The sequence below is a fragment of the Lichtheimia ornata genome, assembly GCF_029851405.1.
Source record: "Lichtheimia ornata isolate CBS 291.66 chromosome Unknown scaffold00068, whole genome shotgun sequence".
Taxonomy (NCBI): Eukaryota; Fungi; Mucoromycota; class Mucoromycetes; order Mucorales; family Lichtheimiaceae; genus Lichtheimia; species Lichtheimia ornata.
Window position 1 is genome coordinate 103971 of NW_026695388.1, and position 24119 is coordinate 128089.

The 24119-nt window shown below is 43.7% G+C and overlaps 10 protein-coding genes across 10 annotated transcripts; 4 read left to right on the forward strand and 6 right to left on the reverse strand.

Moving 5' to 3' along the window:
• Positions 1-319: 319 nt before the first annotated feature.
• Positions 320-2224, reverse strand: O0I10_010344 (uncharacterized protein; the record flags this gene model as incomplete). The annotated part of the gene is made up of 12 exons (XM_058490326.1): positions 320-445; positions 505-586; positions 679-777; positions 861-912; positions 995-1193; positions 1256-1373; positions 1436-1573; positions 1633-1692; positions 1804-1825; positions 1891-2022; positions 2084-2144; positions 2216-2224. 12 exons carry the CDS (start codon positions 2222-2224, stop codon positions 320-322), a joined length of 1098 nt encoding a protein of 365 aa, XP_058338922.1.
• Positions 2225-2923: 699 nt separating this feature from the next.
• On the reverse strand, positions 2924-3479 carry O0I10_010345 (uncharacterized protein; the record flags this gene model as incomplete). Its single annotated transcript, XM_058490327.1, has 2 exons — positions 2924-3222; positions 3290-3479. The coding sequence occupies 2 exons, from the start codon at positions 3477-3479 to the stop codon at positions 2924-2926; spliced, it is 489 nt and encodes a 162-aa protein (XP_058338923.1).
• A 998-nt stretch (positions 3480-4477) lies between these two features.
• O0I10_010346 (uncharacterized protein) lies at positions 4478-5833 on the reverse strand (the record flags this gene model as incomplete). The annotated part of the gene is made up of 6 exons (XM_058490328.1): positions 4478-4999; positions 5096-5344; positions 5407-5500; positions 5566-5636; positions 5700-5755; positions 5824-5833. 6 exons carry the CDS (start codon positions 5831-5833, stop codon positions 4478-4480), a joined length of 1002 nt encoding a protein of 333 aa, XP_058338924.1.
• Positions 5834-8373: 2540 nt separating this feature from the next.
• On the reverse strand, positions 8374-10373 carry O0I10_010347 (uncharacterized protein; the record flags this gene model as incomplete). The annotated part of the gene is made up of 3 exons (XM_058490329.1): positions 8374-9662; positions 9729-10163; positions 10223-10373. The coding sequence occupies 3 exons, from the start codon at positions 10371-10373 to the stop codon at positions 8374-8376; spliced, it is 1875 nt and encodes a 624-aa protein (XP_058338925.1).
• Positions 10374-10786: 413 nt separating this feature from the next.
• Positions 10787-11812, forward strand: O0I10_010348 (uncharacterized protein; the record flags this gene model as incomplete). Its single annotated transcript, XM_058490330.1, has 2 exons — positions 10787-10893; positions 10981-11812. The coding sequence occupies 2 exons, from the start codon at positions 10787-10789 to the stop codon at positions 11810-11812; spliced, it is 939 nt and encodes a 312-aa protein (XP_058338926.1).
• Positions 11813-11975: 163 nt separating this feature from the next.
• O0I10_010349 (uncharacterized protein) lies at positions 11976-12391 on the reverse strand (the record flags this gene model as incomplete). Its single annotated transcript, XM_058490331.1, has 2 exons — positions 11976-12042; positions 12105-12391. The coding sequence occupies 2 exons, from the start codon at positions 12389-12391 to the stop codon at positions 11976-11978; spliced, it is 354 nt and encodes a 117-aa protein (XP_058338927.1).
• A 1343-nt stretch (positions 12392-13734) lies between these two features.
• On the forward strand, positions 13735-15484 carry O0I10_010350 (uncharacterized protein; the record flags this gene model as incomplete). The annotated part of the gene is made up of 3 exons (XM_058490332.1): positions 13735-13748; positions 13817-13918; positions 13981-15484. The coding sequence occupies 3 exons, from the start codon at positions 13735-13737 to the stop codon at positions 15482-15484; spliced, it is 1620 nt and encodes a 539-aa protein (XP_058338928.1).
• Positions 15485-15587: 103 nt separating this feature from the next.
• Positions 15588-17747, reverse strand: O0I10_010351 (uncharacterized protein; the record flags this gene model as incomplete). Its single annotated transcript, XM_058490333.1, has 9 exons — positions 15588-15787; positions 15843-15959; positions 16026-16142; positions 16202-16280; positions 16345-16420; positions 16472-16623; positions 16687-17045; positions 17099-17603; positions 17673-17747. The coding sequence occupies 9 exons, from the start codon at positions 17745-17747 to the stop codon at positions 15588-15590; spliced, it is 1680 nt and encodes a 559-aa protein (XP_058338929.1).
• Positions 17748-19946: 2199 nt separating this feature from the next.
• O0I10_010352 (uncharacterized protein) lies at positions 19947-21176 on the forward strand (the record flags this gene model as incomplete). Its single annotated transcript, XM_058490334.1, has 3 exons — positions 19947-20556; positions 20639-20920; positions 20986-21176. The coding sequence occupies 3 exons, from the start codon at positions 19947-19949 to the stop codon at positions 21174-21176; spliced, it is 1083 nt and encodes a 360-aa protein (XP_058338930.1).
• Positions 21177-22704: 1528 nt separating this feature from the next.
• On the forward strand, positions 22705-24060 carry O0I10_010353 (uncharacterized protein; the record flags this gene model as incomplete). Its single annotated transcript, XM_058490335.1, has 1 exon — positions 22705-24060. One exon carries the CDS (start codon positions 22705-22707, stop codon positions 24058-24060), a length of 1356 nt encoding a protein of 451 aa, XP_058338931.1.
• Between the last annotated feature and the right edge of the window lie 59 nt (positions 24061-24119).

A 24119-nucleotide genomic window follows, 5' to 3' on the forward strand; every position in this document is an offset into this window, starting at 1 on the left:
TCTGAGCTGCAATTATGAGTGCTACAGCCTTCGGGCCGGTTCCGCACATGGAAAAGAAAAAAGGAGAGAGAAGCACATATCGAATGCGGATCAACATAAATGAATCATCATATTATTAATAAGAGTTTGATTACTATGAAACGATGGAGAAAAAGAAAAAAGGGAAAGGAAATACGAAATGAGGATATAGATGGACATCGGTAAAAAAGGGTGTGAGTTGTAAATAGTGGTCGTGGTGGTGGTTACTAGGTAAAAGGCCTAGACACACACATACACACACACACACGCACTACGTATGGATGATAATCAGCCTAAAAAACTAGGCATCTGCTATCTGAGCCTGTGCCAATCTCGACTCCAGACTACGTAGGGCTTCCTCCTTGCTCAACAGCTCGGCTCGCTTTTCTTGAATTTCACGCTGCACCTTGAGTTCAATGTCGCGGAGCTGAACCAAGACACTGCATGTAAGCTTACGCACATTCCACAAGCAGGCACTATTTTTACCTTTTCTTCTTCTTTTCGTAGCTGCTCTTCCTTCAGGCGTACGCTTTGGCTACTCATATCTTCAGCATTCAAAGCAGCATCCCTACAAAATGATTTTAGTTAAGGGGGGCCATCAAGGATGTAAAGGGGTTAGTTGAACAAGGGGCAAGCAAAGAGAAAAAAAAGAGTACTTACTCTTGTTCACCACCACTGACGGTACGGCTGAGTTTCTCGGTACGATAGTTCTCATACAAGAAGTCGTGTGTAATCTCCTTTAGGTCTTGTAAATGGGAACTACCAGAACTTGAAGAATTGATATCATTGCTTGGGGGTAAAGGATAGTCGTCCTCAATAGCATAGGGCGTTTATCGACATACCTCAATAGCGCCGATCGCAATCTGGCAAAATCCGAGTGCTGAGGATTGTCCACTATAAGCAGAAACATGGCCAAAACGTAAGCCTCTCTATCTCTCCCCTAATGTTGGACCCCCCGTGTATTGAGTTTATTTACCTTCAACAGCTCCCCAAGGGTATTGGCGACCACGCACTGTACGCCCACCCACATTGATTTCTTCATCACTGCCAATGATAGCAAATGGAAGTAGGGCCCTTAGTTCGCTGTTTTCTTCAACCGTATCCTCGTCATCCTCCTCCACATCATATGGAAAGTTGTAGATGGGAATGTTGTAGTGCTCAATATCCTCCATGATCTACATACTAATGTTAGCTCATCATGCTCCAACAACATCATTTCATGTTTACAACAACTTACCCTGCGTTTGAAATCCTTGAGTTCTTGCGGTGTCAACGAGTCAGCACGTCCCACAACAGGGATTACGTTCACTCTAGGACTCAATCGACGCATCAATTCAATATCAATCTCGCGTAACCTATATTGTGAGTTTGCATAAACATGGCAACTCGAAACATTAAAAAGGCTTTTAAAGCTTACGCATGGCCTGTGGGTGAAATAAAGTATAACAACGCATGTACACGGTTGTCTCGGAAACGAGGATTACGCTTGATACGCGATTCTTCGGCAAGGATATCATCATATTGACGCTCAAGGTATCCCACAATTTCTTGGAAACTAAAATGCAAGGTATGAGCAAGACAAAGGAAAAATCCAAATCAATGCTCCTGTGTTACCATCGCTCGTTGTCAATATTGTCTCCAAATCCAGGCGTATCAACGATGGTGAGTGAGATCCTTAATTGAAAGAGACGTTTGAGTATACATACAAGCACACGTGCTCTCCTTGTCATTTCCCAAAGATATCGCTTAGTCCCATCCCCCTTTTTTTCATCCCTCCTTTTTTACCTAACACCGTCCTCATCCAGCTCTAAAGAGAAAAAGAGTAAGGGTTTAGTAAACCAACACATGCGAGATTGCGATTCTAAGACTCACCAACAGATACAGGCTTGATGGTGATGCCTTCTTCGTTATGGGCTTCTTCTGGATTATCGCACACCTTTTTGGCAAGTACGCCCGAGTTGCACAACGTGTTGACAAATGTTGTGCGGCCTGTACCAGAAGCACCTATAAAAGCAATCATGGGTTAAACATTGGGTCGCCTATTGTAGTTGATCCTACAACATACCAACAACCATCAAAGTGAATTGAAATCCTTTCTTGACATTTTTTCTACGACCGCCTAATCTCTAAGAGAGAGATACTGGCATTATCAGCACCTTTGTTTTACAGCGTATGCGTACATGGATGATCGTCTTACGTGTGCCATGTTGATCTGCTAGTGTATATGACTTGGAGCGTAGCAAAGAAAGAAGAATAAAGAGAGAGAGAGAGAGAGAGAGAGAGAGAAGGGAGAGGAACAAACGAAGAGTCCTCCCGCTCAATGTTGTTGGATTGAAAAAGCCGGAAGGAGAAAAGAAAGGAGGGGAGAACAAGGGGAACACCAAAGACGACAGCTCCTCGCGTGTTGTTGCATCACTTTTTGCAAAGAATATCAATGCCTGTATGTTTGAAATAAGCTGCTGCAAAGTACCATCGCCGGTATTGCTTGCGATAGGGGTGCTTCTTTCATGTATGAGAATGAGTCTTGTACGACAAACACCTCATACACCCACCCACAGAGCTCCTCAATACTCGTACATGCAATACGCAATGATCACCATCATCACCATCATCATCCCTATACACCGTTGACATGATCCCAAAGCATTTAAAAGGGCAAAAGTTATCGCTGTTCATCGTTTACTAGTTAAAGTGTAAGGTGCATATCATCTATGATACCCTATGTATGTATAAACCCATCCCACTACCCAGCAGTAAACGATAGCCCAACCCATCCCACCGCATCTACGTATCACGTGCTTTCATATAAATCCCCATAACACTGCATGCTCATAAAAAGAATTGTTTCGATATGTGTGAGTCAACAAAATGTGTGGATCAATGACACACCTGATTCTACTATCACTTAGTGGGTCTCCCAGAAGCCCTTGTGGTCCTTGACGATCTCTTCTTCCAATTCGGGGAATGGACCAAAGACCTTGATGTCACGAGAACCGGTAGCCAAAATTTCGCGGGTGGTCAACTTCAAGGTGGGGTTTTCCTTGCTACCAGCGGCATCAGTCAACTCGGCAAGCTTTGAACCAGGAAGGCCAAACGCGAGCGTGCCTATGTTTGCCCAATAGCAAGTACCAGTGCACATAGCGCAAGGCTCAACGCTAGTGTACAAGACACACTTTGAGAGGTACTCGGGGCTGAAGTTGGTAGCTATAGATCCCAAAAAAAAAGACGCATAAGCATGTTTATCTTTGATACACGTACAATGAAAACATACCAGCAACACGAGCCAATTCACTCTCGGCATGGAAGACAGGGCCAAAGTTGCATTGTTGCAAGAGAATTTCACCCTCGGGGCTAACAAGAGTGGAGCCGAAAGGATGGTGACCCATGGATCTACCGCGAGCTGCGATATCAATGGTGATACGCAAATGCTTGATCATTTCATCGTGGCTTGGAGTCGACATTTTGTGAATAAAAAAGTTGTGTGTGTGTGTGTGTGTGTATAGTGTCAAAAGAAGCGAAAAGATTCTACCTTTTTATATCCATGAATGTTTTGCGGAGGAACAAAGGAATACCCTGCCCAAAGATTATCTCTGTGCAACTCGAAAACGTATATCTGGGATATATATGAGACGCTATCTCTCTTTTTTATCAGTTAAAGTTTGGTTTCAATACTCAGACCACATTATCTTTTTATCCCATATAGAGCATTTAAAAGGTTGGGGTCCCCAATTCCTTGATGCTAGTAATAGATGAATGATGCATTGGGTTTGAATTATCAATAGTCATTGCAGGGATGATGCCGGAAGAGGTGCCCGAGAAAGAGACATGTCAAATAAATGGGACGTCCGATAAGCCGGAGCAAGAGAGGAGAGGCAAGGTCGGTCAATGTATCCAGACCAAATGTATTCGTCATCGCACTTGCCCTACTTGGTCATATTTTTCCCATGCTATGCATATAGCAACAAGTTGTACACTCCTTGGCATTTGATTTGATTCACCCACTACTTGGTACCCACCCTCACACACACACGAAATCAATGCATGATTTTGAAACATGGAAGGGTCTTACGGAGTAAGTAATCCTGCTTGCTACCACGAAAGCATCATCAAAAAGCTGTTACCAATCCCTAAAACTCATTGATGGACCGAAGGTTCTTTGATTTACTTTATTGAATTGTGTTTGTGTGGAACTATAGACAAGATCATGAGATCATTTACATACTTTCGCGCGCACACACGCACGTATATGTACACCGATAGCTATATTCACACTTGTATCCTTCTCCACGATTCCCAATGATTGGTATCCCGCCATCATTAAGATGAGTCCTTCACACCGCTGTCAAATTCCCTCCGCATCCGATCACCAATAAGAATGACAAGTGATTGCGTTGTATGTTTTTTTTTGGTGCTGCTGAATATAATAGAGATACTAAACAAAGAAGGAGATGTATAATTTCTACATAGACCCTGCGTCTTGTTGCATGGGGGATGGTTCATGCGATTGCTTCGTTGATGGATCTTGTGATTCAGTAGAAGGTGTTGTTGTAGTCATGGAGGTGCTGTTGTTGTTGGTATGATTCGAGGAGGTAGCAGGCTGTTGTTGTTGTTGTTGCTGTTGTTGTGGTGATAATGAAGAATCCACTGATGCAAGACCTCCAGCAGGTGGTTGTGGTTGTACAGGCTCATCCTCTTCATCCATATCATGATCTTCAGGGGGCATCAATGGATCACTTTGAAGTTCTGGGGATGGCATCGCTGATGATTGCATAGGAGAAGACACTGTGGAGTAGTTCTCTGCGCCGGCTAATGCAGCAGCGGCAGCATCTTCAGCAGCAGCAGCTACAGCTTCAGCTTCATTGTCAACAGGTTCAGAGGATGTTGCATTGGCGTTGATGTTGCTTGATGATGTTGCCTCATTGTATGATTTCATAGCCACTTCATATTCATCCATCTCCTTTTTGTACATGTCGTAGTATTTCTATCATCACACACAAAGGACGCCAACCAGTCAATCCATTTGCACACACACACACACCACATGATCCTACCTCCCTCACCCCTCCCTAATATGTACCTGCTTTTCTTCTCGTGTCAAGCCTTTCCATTTTTGACCCAATAGTTTGGTGACATCGCCCAAGCTTTCTTGAGGAAAAGCATCCTTCACCTTGTCACGCTCCAAACGACAAAATAAGAAAAAGACATTGCCAGGTCCTTTGGGTGCATTGGGATCCTTCTTCTTTCTGGGCGTCTTTTCTCCTGGTATTCGGCCACGTCTGCCACGATGATGATGATGATGATGAGGATGGTGCTGGTAGCGGAAATTCTACATGGCGACTTTTATAAGCAACATACACCCTTGTACCATGTCATTGTATCATTACTTACCACGTCTCCATCATGCGAAAGCATATCCGATACGCCATCAGAATGTTCACTATCACGACCATGCTGTGTCTTATCCATACGCTCCAAGAGAAAGCTATCTCATATCTATCAGCATAAAGTGGTACGTGTACAAAGCAAAAAAGGGTAGCGACCACCTACGTTCGTTCAAGTCGTAGCCTGTTGATGCTCTTTCGTGCCTTGTAGATCCTTATATGCAGTGCATCGTTCTCCTAGAAGTAGTCATGATGGGGTGAATTGGGATGAGGTCTAAGATTAGCGTGGCATAAACGTACGTCTTCGATTTGTCTGATCCGTCGTTTGAGTTCTTTGTACTTTGTCTTATACTTGTCTGTTGTGGTATGGGGAGTGAGTCGCTTGTTATGTGGTGTGCATGAGAGAGATGAATCATACACGTACCTTCAGCCATGGGACAAAAGAAAGGAGCAAGTCGTGAAAAACAAAGAGGGACTTGACTGTTGGTGGATGCATATAAAGTAACACCATATCCTTTAGGTCCGCATAGTGTCTCCTAATCAAACAAGCGTTCCTCGTATGAATAAACGTCAATCCATATCACATGTCACCTGCATCATCCCCATTCCATCACCACCCTCTCATATCCTCATTTCATGTAAACCATTGCTATCAGAGACATCCATACCATCTCCCAGCAATCATCGATAAAGAGCTACAAGCATGAGGTTACCAGCAATTCCGAATTTGGTTGCTCTTGTTGACCACCATCTTTCTTTGTGTACAAACACCAACACCTGGGTGACAAGCTGTGGTCTTTGCTTTTATAAAAGGCATCTTGAGGATATAGGTTATGAAGCCTGTATTCACCCTTTACCACCGCTAGCTACTACTACAATATTATCATTGAGACCTTCATCATGGTTCATAATAAAGAAACATCGCATTGTTTGGGCATATGGCATAGTAGATGGGATACAGCAGTATTAGGAAAATAAAGAAGAGGTAATGTGCGTGCTTTCTTTTCTAGGGATGGAAACCAAGTATGTAGAACGAAGCTACGAAGATTCATCTTGATCACCGTTATTCGATGAATGCGAAAGGGTCCTGAGCACTGAACCACCTTGACCCTTCACTTGGACCTTGAGCCTTTCTTCAGACCATCCACAAGTAAATGAGCTGTTTTGGTTAGTGACGGCATGTCAAATTTATTGGTTGTTCAGGGTTTACCTTTATAAAGATGATCTTTTCAATGCATTTGCGAAGATCATGCAACGTTTGGTGAGAATGTGGGATGGGAAGCGAGCCAATTCGTTGCGAAGTATAAAGGCCAGCTGCAGTGATCTTGTCAATCATCATCTCGCCTTCAAGTCCAGTTGCTTGGAATGTAGGCACCAGCAATCGTTTGAGCTCTTTACGGTGAATGTCACTCTTGATGCTAATGATGTCGAAAATCACTTTGGCTTCCCCGAAGCACTTTCCGATGGTCTTGATAAAACTTCATATCGCCTTGACTGCAATTGGCGTATTCCCCATTCAACATGTCGCACTCGCTGCCATCGTAACTGGCGAGCACCCTCATATCGACCTTGTCGCCCATGAGGTTATCTTCATTGTCACCGTTGCCATCTTTACGTGCTTCTGCTGAAGCGGGCGAAGCTGTTTCACCCCTAAAAAATCGTACGTCAGCACACAAGCTAATACACATGATACATCAAGCTACTTACCATCTTATAATATGTATGAAGATTGCTTCTCTGAGACTGCTTCGGGATAACGGGTCCCAAAACCAATACAATCAATTTGTAACTTGGCTTTTGGAAGAGTACAGCAGTGGTCCCGAAATTTTTGCCACCTCAGTAAGGTTCGACGACACCATCCGCTGTCATGTACACGTCAATCGTATCCTGGTATGTTTCCCACCTTGGGTCTTTCCACACTTCCAGACATACACATGCTGTTGAAAAAACCAGGTTTCACTATATAAAAGACGAAGCCTTAATGTTAACGTGAGATGTATAAGAGGAGATGATGATGATACTTACAAATGGGCAGCATAGAAATTGAAATAAGACTCATGGCTTGTAAGAGCATGCTTGCGTTGTTGTTCGAGCAAACATTTTTCTTCGACTTGCTAGCTCGCGTCTTCAGCGATAGACTCATGTCCCCAACAACGTCCTCAACTTTTCTATAGAACGAGACCACCTTCGGCTTCAAGAGGCGCAAAGTAACGTGCCATCTTTGGGTGGTGATTCACTCCCAAAAACACATCAACGGCTTCTTTGGATGATATATGTAGATGAAAGGGAGGATGATAGTGTTGGTGACAACAGCCTTGTTTTTATGTATGGGGGCGTGGTTGAATGATACATGTAGATGAAAGAGACGATGATAATGTTGGTGACAACAGCCTTTGCCTTTATGTATGCGGGCGTGGGAACACCATGATTGATTGCACTACCTGATAAATATGGGCCAAACATCCAAAAATTGAATTACTGGCAAGAGAAGGATTGGAACATCAATAACTGATAACTCCGTGACGATTGTCTTTTTGCATCAGGGACCCTGTGGTGTCTTTGTGCCATCATGCAGTGGTCCAAAAGAACAAAGAAAATGACCACAACAACAATCAGCACGTGTACCAGCTCAAGTCAACAAGTTTACAAAGATCATCCTCCGTGATACATACATAAATTCGGCTTCTCAGATATAAGAAATCAACGACATGTAAAGTTGTAAGATGTGATGAGCGGCAAGCCGACAACATCATGTTGGGAATGTTTGGCAATGCTTATCCATGCAGCAGGTTCGACCAAATTAAGGCAGCAAAAGGCAAACCAATCATCCATTCTATCACTTGCTGTATTCATATACGCAATAAAGCGTCCAAAGGATTGAGATGCAACATTAAAGGGCTGTCATGATAAGAGCATAGCTATCTTTATCTTTTGCTTTTTTGTTTCAACGTATTCAATGCTTTGTAATACACTACTAATTAATGGCAACAGCTACACCATTAGCATCCACAAACGATCCATGCAACGTCAAGGCATTAAAGTCTCCAAGAGTGGCACGACCCATTTCTTGCATCGATTGTGCATCCAACACCAACAAAAAGCATGATTCACTGCCATCCTCGGTTGTCTTGTTGACCACGGATAAAATAACACCATCGTCTTCACGGGTTGCATCTGGTTTAGGCACAAATACGGGCTCTGAGCAAGAACATCCAGGTTGATCCCACATCATTGCTGTGCTATCGGGGTGCGTGTTGGAGCCAAGAAACGGGTGATCAAGATCAACTTTGATGAGGCCATTCACAACGGCACCTGCAGCATAAGAAGGAGCATAGCGTGACTCACAAACACCATAAAGGAAGCGATACTTTGAGAGGTTGTATTGTTCGTTGAATCGAGGTAATTCGACGTCATGGGCCAAAACGGTGTAAGAAGCAACACGACGCTTATTGTACTCGAGCATCCCTGAAAACAAATATCCGCCTGTCAAATTTCCCGGTGACCATGCATTCTGATTCTCATCGCTGCGAGGCACTTGTCCAAGTCGATATCTACGCACTTGAGCTGGTGCAATCTTGTTTCCAGGTTTGCCTTGTGCCTTCTTTTTGACCACAAATCGTACAGGTTTGACCTTGCTCTCATTGACCTTGCCACCAGGTGCTGCTTTTCCAAGCTCAAAGCTGGCATCCACAATATCGGTATTCTCATACATGCAATAATCCAAATAGATGACTCGCTCCTTTTCTCCACCTGGAAGTAACACCTCTTCATCCCATGCATTGGCTGCATGAAATCCAAAGCATGGATCCGCTTCGTATGTTGCTACATGTCGACCCGTGTGCCGATCAATCACGTGGAATAGTGTGCGTCGATTTTCTTCCCAATGAAATGTTTGATATGCATTCGAGTAATAAATGGCTGCCATCCCGCCAAATCCATAGTAGTAGGGGAAGTTGGGAACAATGATGTAGTTCTTGGTCATGTTGAATGAATGAATGTATGATGGCTTTAGCACCTCCATTGTCTTCCATGCACCTAAATGCCTCCATATGGGCTCATGCACCGTTGTTGTAGGTGGTGGCATTTCATCCGAGTCGGGTGAGAATGGCTTGACAGTAAATGTCTGGAAACTAGGGATAGGACCAAGGCGCACCATAAAGTTGACGTATTCATTCGTATCCTTATCATATTGATGATGCGAGGCACATAGCATTCCCCAAAGCTTCTTGTCCATATGAGCATACGTAAACAGCTTGAGTGGTTCTATTCAATCGCTTTGATGATTAGCCCATTGTCATCCTTCTTTTTTTTTTCAAAGACGCTACTTACTCAATGTATCCTTATCCACCAATTGTAATGTGTTTGCATCCCGCTTGACAACCACGGCATCACCACGCTTAACACCAGTCTCCCTTTCGAGTCGTGGGCCAATAGGAAAATTGGGTGTGATGGTGACATTGACCAAGTCATATTCTGGATCCTCCTCGTGCTTGCGCATGGTGTCATTGAATTCCATGATATGGTGAAAGAATGTTTGCATACGACCAAAAATCGTTTTGCAAGGATCAGGGCCAAAGGTGAGTAGTGTCTTGTCGTCGTTACGGATACGGTCTTCGAGCCCATGTGATGTGTGCCTGGATGTGTAATGGACCTTTTGTGTTTCACCTGACACCTCGAAACGATGCAACATGGCAAGACCATCAAATGGATGACCGATGTGGTGCGTGTCGCCATTATCCATCAATACATTGTACCTTCCGGATCCTTTTTTGTTTCAAATGTTTTAGTGACATGTTCCATTGGCAGTAGTGAATAAAACATACCTGAACGATAAAGTACACCATTGACCCAGGAAGGAATTATGCCTTGGATCTTGATCTCAATAGGTTTCTCGAAAGCAGGGACGTTGGCAAAACCAAAGGGAGAAGGAGCCGGTTCACCAATGTTGGGGTTGAGCTCTGCAGGCGTTTTCATGTCAAAGAATAAAGAAAAGTGAAAGTAGATGTGTGAGATGGATCTGTCATTTGCCTTTTATGCATCAAGGTAAAGGGTAAAAAAAGGGGGGGGGTGTGATGCCAATTTCATTGTCTTTGGATATACGTACGACATGCATGCATGGGACTTGTTCCTCCCCTGATAACGCTGATACGACACACACATGTTGCTTTCACACAATAGATGGTGGCCTTGATGTCATTGGAGGACGCATATACGTGGCTGAAATAAAGGATGAATGAAAAGCAATAGCAGGAGGAAGGTAGAGTGGAGAAAGAGAGGGGGGGGGAATAAAATGAAAGAAAGACGTGTCCTCAAATACCACAGCTTTTGTGACTCAGACTCATCCAAGCTTCTTCTTCATTTGCTCGTATCTTTTCCATTCTTCCTTCATGTCAAGGCTGCTGTTATGTCCCTTACGAGGCAGAGCACAGTCAATATCATCACCATTCACACGAGGGATCCATACCGGTGAAGCTCTTTCCGCTATTGATGCAAGGTAACACACGTCCATCCATGATGCACCCTTTTTCCATTACAAGGTTCTCAAATGAAGATTTATTTGTTGTCGTGTATCATTTCAAAGACTATCCAATCTCAAGGCGTATGAACTCAAGGATGTGGCTATTCAGTGTGGTATATCAACGAGTGGAAGGAAGAATGAGGTGTGCGATCGCATCAGGCACCGCTTTGCATCGGCCATGAACAGCATTGCACGACATGACACCTTTGAAGCCGATCAATTGGTGCCAACATCGGTTGTATCTCTGGACCTTGGATACCGCAACCTTGCTCATGTACATCTACGGCATGATAACACTATCCTTGCATGGGATCGAATCGACCTTGATATACCCGAAGAGGCTTCTTCATTTCATCCTTCAGTCAGCGCACCCTTTGTCCGTCGATACATTCAATCAAGTCTGGAGCCGTTATTGTTTTGCAAGAAAGATGATGTGGGTGCTGTATTGGTGGAACAACAACGCTATCGTGAAGCTGGTGCTGCTGCGGTGTTGGAAACGACAATCCGTGTCAATTGTGTGGAAGCAATGTTGTGGTACGCTCTGTACGACATGGTCGATCGGCATGATTCGTTACAAACAATCCCTTTGGTGGCCATTCAACGACAAGCGGTGGATCGTGTATGGGCACCTGAGTGGGAAAAATTCATTACACTATCATTGGCAATGTCAAAGAGATCAAAAACGTATCAAAAGAAACAAGCTTGTTCACGTCTTGTGGAGCATTGGTTGCGAGAGAATCAGGTTGTGACATGTCGTGATACGCAAATCAAGGATGGATTCTTTCAACAAGGGAAAAAGGATGACTTGAGTGATTGTCTTTTACAAGCCATGACCTGGTATCAATGGCGACGATTCATGGTCGACTATATTCGAGATACTTTATCAATACCATGAACACGATAACAGCATATCATCATCATAGACGTACAACCCTATATCATTTAATACACTTATTCACAATACCGCATGTTTCATTGTTATCTACATATCACTGCGTGCATGGGTATCACACGTGGATTACATTATTATGTCTATTATGGTGGTGGTGATGGATGGTTTAATAATACTCTTCAGGCCCGTTATACTCCTCACAGATAAAACACCAGCAAAATGCGATTGTTAGGCTATAATAGCGATGTATGTGAGCATCATGTATGAAGAATTATGGATACGTTCAAACACATACCAGGCTATACTGTCACCCCAACAAGTGGATGGATTTGCAGCAAAGGGTGCATGAGGTGGTGCTGCTGGTGGAGGTTTACCTGTAACTGATGGAATAGGTTTTGAACCTGGCGGCGGTTTTGGGAGAGGTGGAGGAGGTGGTGGTGGACCCATATGAGCTTGTATTAAAGGATCCATGGATGATATACTGTATGGAGTCATAGTACTCATGGGTGGAGTGGGGATTGCTGCCGGTGGTGGAGGAGGTGGCATAGGTGGTGGACAACCCGGTGGAAATGATGGGTACATTTTGGTGGTCGACTTGAAGAAGATAAAGTGTACGTTGATGAATAGTAAAAAAAGAGAAAGGTGTGCTGTGGAGGATGATGCTGCGTCTATATACGAGAACCAGCAGCAGCAGCGGCACCTACCTTTACCCAACCTACAAAAGGAAGGGATACCACTTTGCACATGACAGCTTGTATCCTGTAAACAAAATGATGATGATGGCATACCCGTGTGAATATGTTTACAGCTCTAATTTGCTCATACAATTGAACATGCACTCTGGCTTTGTTCCTATGACAAGGTACATTTTTTTATTTCAACGTCGGAGCCCTCTCCGCATCCCACAGCGCCGCTTTTCTTTTGCTCTTGGTTGCTGATCTAGTGACCTTGTTCAATTGTCGCAGTGGTACCTCCTGCTGCCGGGTCATCACACACAAACATAAGCCAGCCGTAGAAAAAAAAGCCCACGATAACGCGTACGATCCTTTATTTGTATAACAAGTCAACGAGATTTGTGTATATCATAACAACAGCATTATTCAGGAACAGGCGATCATAATCTTCCCTCACACTATCCATGCCAAACGTGGTCATAAATACCTTGTTGTTGTTGTCTACTATCTTCCATATTTCATCATCATGGCCATTATTGTTCTGATACCATTGCCGTTCTCATGAGCTCTTTCGGAATACTTGTTTAGACTAATCTCTCCAACCATTGTAACACCCCTCATCTCATATGATGCTCCTTTTCGCGTCGGGGAGGAATAGTAAAGAATATCAAATGACATCAACAATGATGCAATCACGTGGTCTACAAGTGAATGATGATTACTTCCCAGCCAACCATTTCTCTCATGTAATGGAACAACGAAGATCTAATAAACTGCCACAACGTGTATTTAGATTCATAAACCTTAACTGATCCACAAGTATGATAAAGTTATTTTCAACAACAACCTTCATCCAAGGTATCTTGCGTATCCTTCCTTCGATGCCTAATGGCCACAAGAAATGATCCATACATAGCCATGTTCAGCTCTATGCTGAAGAGTGGAAATTGAATACAATGCATTGTGTGGGCCAAAGCAAGCTTGCTTAAAGGCATGTCAAGGCATTGATGATAGGTGTCCCAAAGCAGTAGTCAATCATCTACAGCACAAGGACAACCTCGTAAAAGGCAAGAGGCAAATAACAACGGTATCATGGCAACGATCCAAATCAATGTATTATTGTGTTTCATGCTTAGGAAAGTATTACAGGGTATCTCCATAATAGTACGGTGCATTGATCGGAATGCGCAATTTAGGTTGTGTGGGAGGGAGTTGGGACGACAGCCTTTCCTTTTCTTGCAAATCGTTACCATGGGCGACAATGGGTAATGTCTCTATCTCTTCAACTCAATAGTGACTCCAACCATTCAAGGCTAATAACATACTCTCACAGATTGACTCAAGACGACTTTCGTAAATTGCTGCAAACGCCTCGACCAGGAGCATCCACCAACAACGAGACACCTCAATTCAAAGCACCTCCTCCAAAGACGCCGTAAGTGACCATTTATCAGCATGTCAAGGTGGATCAACTTACGATCTGGTTCGTATACATAGAAGGAATACGGGTGCAGTGTTTGCACAGCCTCATTCAGTGCGTAAGAAACGACCCAAACCAACAGCACCACCAGCAACACCATCGAATTATCGTGATCGAGCAGCTGAACGACGTGCCAACGAGACGCAGGATGAGGGATCAACAGAAGATTTGTTACAGCCACGTGAGCAGGATGAGACATTGGATGCCAAAGAAGTATATGAACAATCGAAATATCTTGGAGGAGATGTGGAGCATACGCATCTTGTAAAGGGTCTCGATTACAGTTTATTGGAACGTGTTCGCACCGATTTGAACAACAAAGCAGCACAAGCAGAAGCACTTTTGGAGCAACAACAAGAAGAAGAGGAGGAAGAAGAGGAGGAAGAAGAAGAGGATGATCCAACAGTGGAAAAGAATCAAGAAATCGATGAAGCTTTGAGCAAGATTGGAAAGCAAGAGCAAGTCAAGGTGCACACTCTTTTGGCCAAGAACATTGCCCACTTTTTCAAGCAGAGTCAAGTTAAGCGATCGACGGACTTGTTTATGCCCGGGCGTATGGCGTATGTCTTTGAGATGGCGGATCCAGTGGGTCATTACAATGATGCCTTTGAACAACCAACATCCATCACACGCAGCAAAGCAGATACTGTACGACGACAGAGCGATCTTCAGGCTGAGACGGAGCTCGTTATACGCAAGATATCAGCAATCATGCGCAAGGAGAACAACAATAATAGCACATCAGAGACCAAAGAGACACCAAAATCAACCACCAAAGCAACTGAAAAGAAAAAGGAGGCACCAGTAGTTACATTCGATGGCGATATTTTTGCTGATGTCGGTCGTGATTATGAGTTGGATGAATCCTCGTTACAGAAAGCACAATCATCATCATCACCATCGTCATCACCACCACCGCCAGCAGCAGAAACCACTACCAACAACAAGAGCAATTACTTTACTGGATTGATGCATGAACAAGAGGAAGAAGAAGACACTACTACAGCTGATGTTGATATGAAAGAAGTATCCAATTTACTATCTCAGGCAACAAAACGCGAGTCTTCCTCTGCCGCATCTTCTTCCAGCACAGAGCGTGATGGTGTCAAGCGACCTAAATTCGCACACGAGCAAATGGATGTGGATGCAGCTGATATTGACATGTATGGATTGGGTTCAGAAGCACTACCGACATCGTTTGAGGAACGTCGACGTACGGTTGCCTACGAGTCGGGTGAAGAGGAGGGTGATGCTGCTGCCACATCATTGATCGATCAAGGCACTCACAGGAACAAAAAGGCGCAGCTCACACGATGGGACTTTGATGATGAGGAACAATGGCAAAAATACAAGGATTCAGTCGAGATTCAACCCAAGAGCGTGTCTCAATTTGGTGTGAAATTAGGCGATGGCAGGAAACGAAATCGTGAACAACGCCGTGGCATGTCCGAAAAACAAAAGCTGAATCGTGAATACCAAATGGTCAAGAACATCATGGATAAAAAGTATGGCAAGAAATAACATTTTGTCCCCTGCATTAAGATGCTTTTAATTAAGATTGGTACCCTGCATAAACAAATTCATAATAAACAACCCACACACTCCACTATCATTATCATTATCATTATCCCTGCATTATCCACGCATGTTGAAGAGCATCTTTGGCTGTCAGCCGCTTGGCAGGATCCCATTGTATGCATCGATCAATAAAGTCGTTGAATTGCTTATCCGAAGAGCCCAATACTTGTGCTAAGGTCTTTGAGCCCGGTCGTTGGTATCGTTTGCCATTGTTGCTGGCTGGTATCTTTGGGTTACCATGGACATCTAGTAATAGACAAGTAAGCATCATTGGCTTTAGCCAATATGGTCCATCCCATACCGAAGAAATGTTGACGACGTGATGCTCCTTCTAATAAGCACTTGTCGGGTATCCCTTGGATCTCCATGATATACGCAATCTGCTCTTGTTCAGTGTTTCCAGAAAAGAGTGGGTTTCCTGTACAATGAAAGCGCCACACATCGTAAGATAGCGTGTCCATCATTCAATCCACGAGATAGTTACCTGTATGCAACTCGGCTAGAATGCATCCCAAGCTCCACATGTCAATGGCTGTCGTATAGGCGATTCCCAGCATCACCTCGGGTGCCCGGTAAAACCGACTTTGGATATAGGTGTAAACTGTTGCAGAGAGTTTGGTGAGTAAGAGTCGATGAGATTCATATTCAATTCTACTTTACCTCTCTTATTCTCGAAACAAGAACCTCCAAAGTCAATCACCTTGACGGCACTCCTCGTAGGATCAAGCAAGAGCACATTCTAATCATGAGAAAAAAGATGGTCAGCTCTCCTTCTCGCCTTGATGACCTGATAATGTCCTTACCTCGGGCTTCAAATCACAATGGATCAAACCATGCTCATGCAATAAGACCAATGAATCCAACACCTGAGAAGCAAATCTGAAATGGCATATCAGCAAAAATGCCAACAAAGGGCCAATGATGACCTACCTGCGTATCAAGCCCATCTTCAAACCACGGAATTGATTATCCTTGAGAAGATCATAAAGATTGATGCTGAGGCATTCGAATGTGATACAAAGATGTTTCCGGAAATAAAAGTGATCGAGCATGCGTACATTGTGGTGTTTATCTTGTGGATCCTAAAACAAAAATGAGCAACCTGGTCACCCTACATAGCAGCGTTGTTCTATGTGTCCACTCACCCATCGCACGATATCTGCCAGCACATTGATCTCTACCACTGCTTGTGTGTGCACCCTCTTATCATTGCGAATGATCTTGACAGCCACCATATGTCCAATCTTGTGGTCAAAGCACCGTACAACTTGACCGAAAGCACCTGATCCCAATACATCCAAGACCTCATAGCGATACGCCAAATGATCTCGCATTGTCAATCGATAGTTGCCTTGATCGTCATCGAAACCATAGTTGTGATTAGGCTGTCGTGGCGCTGCTTTATGTTTGCGAGCATGATGGCCAACGAAAAACACCTGAGGATATTCGAGGATCTCCTTGCGTTCGTAGCTGGTCAATTTTGCATGATGGAGTTTAAGTGCAGCTATACATTGGAATGAATAACGTTTCCTTGATCGACGTTTCCCATCAAATTACCTTGGTGGCTCATTGCTACACGAATGCCTTGTTCCTTTTCACGAATATAGGTGGCATGATCATCTTGTTCTTCATCATCTCGACCTGCAACCACCAAGCCAGCCATCCCTTCTCTAGCACTTGCTGTGGTGCTGGTGCTAGTACTGGTACATGGATCACCACCACTGCTACTGCTGTTGTTGTTGTTGTTGCCATACTGAATGGGTTGCTGTATCATGCCATGCTGACTCGTTCTCTTGGTATAGGAAGATGTACTTTTGGTGCTGCAAGCATCCATGAGGTCACGCCGAGACGCTTGTGTCGTTGGTATCCTTGTCGCTGGTGGTGACGGTTTCGAAGCGGCAGCCGTTGGAATGGTCTCATGTGCCTTGTTGATGGTTGCTTTTGAAATAGGAACTGGTATACGAGTGGGCTTGACTGATTCCTTGGATGGAACTACAATTGTGGAAATGGCAGCTGCTGGTTGTTGTTGTTGTTGTTGTTGTGGATGGAAGACAGTGGAAATCTTGTGTTCTCAAAGAAAGGAAGAATAAATAAAGTGCTCGAATGGAACGAGATGCAACGATATGCGTACCCTGCCTCGCTTTCGTTCTCTATCGGTGAGGGAACAGTGCTTGTGCTTTTGCGATGCTGGCTTTGGTGGTTGCATACAAAGAAGAGGACATAGCGACTAGTGAAAACACGTGTGAAAAGAAAATGACAGCGTTCCTGTGCCTATACGTACACCCACACATCCACCCACACATACATACATACACAAAGACATCATTGGATCCATTCATCTATGCAAAGGGACCCTGATTGTATAAACAAGGTAAGCTGTATGTCTATGCTACTATCAGCTGTGCTGTTGCATACCTTATGCAAGTATCCTATATGCATAGTGTAATAATGAAATGGATCTACCCTTGGGAATTGATACCCATTGCTGCACAAGGAGGATAGACCAACCAGGCCAAACCAAAATACCCTCTCTCTTGCTAAATGTCGATTGTTGTTATAGAGTAGTATGGTACGTAATCAGCGTTGTTGTAGTACATAAACCCAAGAGTTACTATTCAATGTCCTTTTATTCATTATCTTTTGGATTCTGTCACTTGTGCCGTGGAGTGTAGCACAATGAGCACACAGCACAACCTATGTGCGATGATCACCAACCCCACGTTCTTTGGCGGATTCGCATATTCTCGATCTCTTTACCAGTGTAACATCGTGTGCCAACTTTCATCTGGATCAGGAATGTGTCACCCACCCCACATTTATTCGGACTTGGCTCGAAATAGGAGACAAGGAGCGTCTTTTGGCGATGGCAAGAGTCGTACATTTTGGTATGTAAGAACCTGAGAGCAAAGAAAAGATTAAAGAAGAGCTAAATTCAACACCTACTATGAACCATAATAATGATGTTTTTGGATAGCTTGATAGTAGCTTAATGAATGATTCGAGGTACTACTATCGGATGTTGATGTCAAGAAAGGTTCGTTGCCCCAGGTTTTGATAGCGTTTGTGCGATCCGATAGCCGAGCCGATACTATCTTTTCCCCCCTCACACTGGATTGCTATACTCAAGAAAACTTTAATAACAGGCCTACTCAAAAAGGACACACTGTCAAGATAAGGTGCTCAAAATACTACCCGAACAAATAAATGATCGTCTCACACAAGTGAGTGGCCAAGTGTGCGTGGGTGAATGTTCTCGTTCTTACTTTCTCCCTCCAACAACCCCTTGCTGGTTTTCACCTTTTCACTACTCCTAGGATGCGTTTTGGCTCTTCTCTTTTTCCCCACTCTCCCCCCCCTTATGAATCATCACTTGCTGATCTTATATATATGATCCTTCACCACATACACCACAACTACATATAAGCACGAGTACAAAGTACCATACGCAATTTGTTTTTCTCATATCCTCGATTTGATAATGGACCACTGAAAATGAAGTACAGTAAACATAGGCGACTCTAAATACAAATAAACCTGCAATGCTTTGCGGAACTAACTTGAGGATACTTTACCCTTTGTATGCTGCTTTCCCGCCTTTCTCTTTTTGAGGTCTCATCCCATCGAACAGCGTCATCTTCACACGCTCAACGCCTATCTCTTTATATGCATGCTATTGCACAAAACATAGTGTGATATCGGGTGATAGCATTGTTTTTCATCAAGGAATTGACTGCATGTTTACCTGGTGCCAATTCAGGGACGACATTTACCGGAGCGCTGTTCCGAGCACTCCGGTAATCTTGAAAAGTTTAGGCTGTGCGTTAAAGAAAATGAGAATCCATGGAATAATGCAGCATCTGATGCTGTAGTATATATCTTGTACACCAACCCCCCTTTGAAAATGGGTAATTTAATATTGGATACCACCTGCTTGGGCGGCTTTTTCTTTAGTGGCAATCACAATGGACACATGAATCGATTTGATCCGTCAACAAAGGAGGTCTCAAGGATAATGAAGTGTGTTGTGTTACCCAATCTCCTCACCCCCCAAACTTTCCATTATCGCTTGCCGTTGCCATGGATCTTACCCAAGTTGCCACGGGCAACCACCGCTTTTGGTTGCATGGCCTGCAATTAAGCTGGATCGTCCTCCCGCCCATGTGCTCAACTCCCTAATCCAAAGCAAAAGGTGCTCACACAAATGATGTATATATATTTCGATAAGCATCTTTCCCTTCCTCAATTGGTGTTATTCTTCTTTTGGAGCAAGAGGGTTTCTCTGTATTTATAACCTTTCCTTTCTTTTCTTTTCACTCTACTACTATTACTACGCAATCATCGATTTATAAAAACAACAACAAGACCATTTCTTTCCTTTTCTCGCCTTCTTCTCTATCTACGTTCCATGTCTTTTTCATCACCTAGCTCGTCTCATCACGCCACCAATTTGCAATGTATCCTTGGTGAAGAGAGTCGTTTGCACTATGCTGTGATGCATAAAAACATCCAAGATGCCAATGGAACAACAATACCACCACCCTCACTCAGCAGATCCAAAAGTACAGGATCTTTTTCTAGTAGTGTTCCTCCACGTCGACTTAGCTCAGGATCAGCATGCGAAGTTTGTCGTAGACGCAAGACGAAATGCGATGGTGGAAACCCATGTGCTTTTTGTTCAGCCAACAGGATCGAGTGTGTTCATCGCGCAACAAGGAGAAAAAAGTCATCACTCGCCATATCACAAACCAACAATGACTTGTGCAAGGCATCATCATCATCAAATAAGCCATCGACAACAACAACCACCACCACTTCTACAGGGTTTCAGCTACAAGAAGCCACACCATCACCTACAGCATCATCACCATCATGGGCTAACACGGCTTCAACAACATCACCAGCACAATCAACCACCACTCACATGACTTCTTTGACATATCAATCGGCTCGGGCATTCCCTGCTGCTGCTGTTGGCGGCACAACTAACACCACCACGGCCAATAGATACAATATGGGTAATGGCAACAATATGTGTAAATGTAAATGTAAACATCAGCTGAGTGGTAGCATGTTATTCTTTTTGGTTTTCAAACATAGAAGGGTATATCAAGAGCCATCTTTCAAAACAAACCAGTTGTCCGTCGTTGATCGTCTCTACGCATTGGTCACCCAACCATCATCAACAACAACATGCTGCTGATCCAATAGTACGCCCTCCTAGTACTCCTGCTGCTGCTGCTCAACCCCCTCCTCCTGGTTCTGCAACAGCTGCAGCAGTAGCAGTGGCGCCAAATCATGACCCATCTGTGGGTAACTTTAATGCCCAACAAGACGACAATCAATATTCTCGCACCAAAACAGAAATGCCCAGTATGATGGGTAAGTATACATTTACCACGTGGCAGCTCTAGCAATGTTTGTTTTAAAGCGTGGGTATCGATTAGATCAACTATCGTGTCGGACGTTCTCAGCTGTTGTTGATCATCGTACGGATTACCCTATTTACCCATTATCGCATTCGACGACTGCCACAGCACCCAACAATAGCAACACCCACCATCCACCTACAAATCATCATCATGGGATGATGCTATCAGGCAATGGTCCTTCTTCCGTCAACTATGATGAAGATTGAGTTTCGCTCTCCTCCTCTTCTCTTTGAATCAACAACAAGCCCACTATTATTCATCGTGATACACGACGCTGCAGTACTCTTTTTTTTCCTCTTTTCTTTTTACGAAGCCTTTATGTATAGTATCATCCGTATCCTTCTACTTTGTGGAGACACATGCCGTTTTTAGGAAGATTCGCTTTACATTCGAGGTTAGAATGTTGAATTTGCATACTACTACGCTTGTATGCAGCCTTCTGGAACACATTCATAGCCCTTTTTTACACGTTGTTTATTACTTTTTTATGCAGCCCATACCTAACCATTATGGCATACTACTACATACACTCTTCCTCTTAGCGTTTAACGATTACACATCATCACGAACGACATCCTTCATTTTATGCACATTATCAGTTTGCTGAAAAAGTCATGCTCTTCTTCCCTGCATATGCATTCCACCATCACATGTCAATCTTCTTTGAACAATGCAAGACTCAATTTGTGATATCAGCAGTGAAATACCATGCACCTTGTACTACTATTTGTAAAGCATGAAATAATGTTACATCACGCGTGGCTGTAAAGCTTCGACAACGTTATCTCATTGATACAGTGATTCTTATTACGGTGATACGGATCATTGACCCATACATTGGATTTACATCATCGCATAAAGGCTGCAGTGAACCCTTGTTCTTACCAAATGCAGGCGAGATGCATAATGACATAGGGTTGATGATAACCTTTTTGAGAATAGAGAATACCCATAGATGTGCCGTGGATGTGTGAAATACATAGATGGTTGAGGGAAAAGGGGGTCATTTTTAACCCGCCTCTCAAACACAAGCCTCCTCTTCATTGACATGTTTAGTTGACATGATCCAAAATTGTGGAGCAACATCAGGGTCGATGTGAGCTTAGAACAGCAAGGGTTCTGCATCCAAATGCGGATAGCGTTTTTAATCGATCACAATCAATCGTGCGCGTGTGTACTTTGTTTCTGCATAGACGTTGAAAAAAAAAGCATGGTATTCCAGGAGGCACGGGGTGCTGGTTAATTATAGTAAAAGTGGTCTGGATTGATATCATGCATACATGTGGTGGTGGTGCTTCAAAAGGCTTTTTGCAGATAGCATTGTTAATGCGTCTGAAATGTGCATAAGAGACAAATCACATACACACGCTATGGTGGATGTTTTTTCTTTTGCATGACGTTTCCCAAAACGGGGTTTCTCCAAAAGGCATCAAGAAAGCAGGCATTTTCACGCGAGAGTGTTTTGATTTCAAAGACCAATCAGATGGATTGTTGATCTAAACCACATCTCTTGGCCAATCAATCCTTCTTGTTATCGTGGGAACTGAGATCGGGTAACGTGGTACCATGACGTGCTGCTGTTTCGCCCACCACCACCATGTTGGATAAAGCGTACCACCACCTTACACATATAAAGCGTTCCATTCCTGGGAACACACGCACGCGAATTTTTTCTCCCATTCTTTCCCGTTCCACTTTATTCTTCCGTCATTATCCCGTTTCCATATAATACCAATGCTGTTATCTACAGAGTTGATTGAGCTTGTTGCTCAAAGCTGTGATTCCATTCAAGATAGGGCTAGGCTTGCAACGCTCAATAGGAAATGGCATGCAGCATGTGTACGTTCGTTGTTTCAAAGGGTGGTGATTCATAGCCCTCGCCAGTGTGCAGCATTTTTCAGGCACCTTGATGACTTTTACAAGCGAGGATGGCTTTCCTATGTGCATCAGCTTGACCTATCTAGTTTTACAGCAAGGGGATCTGGATGGACCGAAGCACAAGCAAACGAGCTGATATGTCCAAAGAGGATGGGAAAACTTCTTGGTGGATGTACACGAGTGCGTGAGCTCTATGTGGGCGAGCAGGTGATGTCGGCCTTTGTTGATCCAGATGTATTACGGGTCGTCTTTCTTCAATGCTCTCGGCTACAAGTACTCGATTTTTGTGGATGCTGCGATGCCAAATTTGCTGGTGCAATGACCAAAGTCATTGAAGAAGAGCCAAAAAAGAGGATCGATTCGCTTCATTCGGCGTCTTTTTATATGTGCATGTCGTTAAAACAATCCTCGTTCTTTATACCCTTCTTCAAGAAGACCACAAGACTTGTTCGGCTCGACTTGTCACATTCACGGATCACCAGTGATTTGTTTACCCACATTGATCCTACAGCACTCACCCATCTCAGTTTGCAAGGTTGCCATGGCATCACCTGTTGCAATACTCCCTTGGTTCCTTTCTTGCATCGTGCCACTGCCCTTGTGGAGCTTAACTTGACAATGGCTTTTAATGGTATGCCAACGTCTCAATTCTGTTCCTTTTGTCTGGTGCGCATTCTACAAGCTATTGGATCCAACATGCCGTTCTTACATACTTTGCATCTGGGTGGCCATATTCATCTTGACGACGGCGTCCTTTCACATTTACAATCATCCACACTTTATCGCCTTGCGCGACTCTCGCTTGCAAGCTCGCCATCCATCACCCTTTATGGTTTATTAACGCATGTCATTGACCGTGCACCTAAGCTATACTACCTGAATATTGCAGATACCCCATTGGCTCTCGACTTTACAAAGTATTTAATGATGCTTCTAGAGCGATGCAACAATATCCAAGTCATAGAAGTGGGCAATGTAACGGACAACTACGTTAGAGGTGATCATCCAAAGGAATGGCAAAGCGTTTGGTCTCTCATAACCCATGGGCGACGCACCTACTACAGCCGTGCTCATGCTACTACTACCACCAACAAAGATACCTCCTCATCATCCGCATTGATGGATCCTCGTTTTGTATGCTCCAACAAGCTACCAATGACAAATTGTATACCTGATTCACCCATGCTCAAGTACTGGTGCTATTCTTATTAGCCTTTGTAAATAACTTCATGCTTTTATTATAATTCAATGTTCATTATTATACAAAAGAG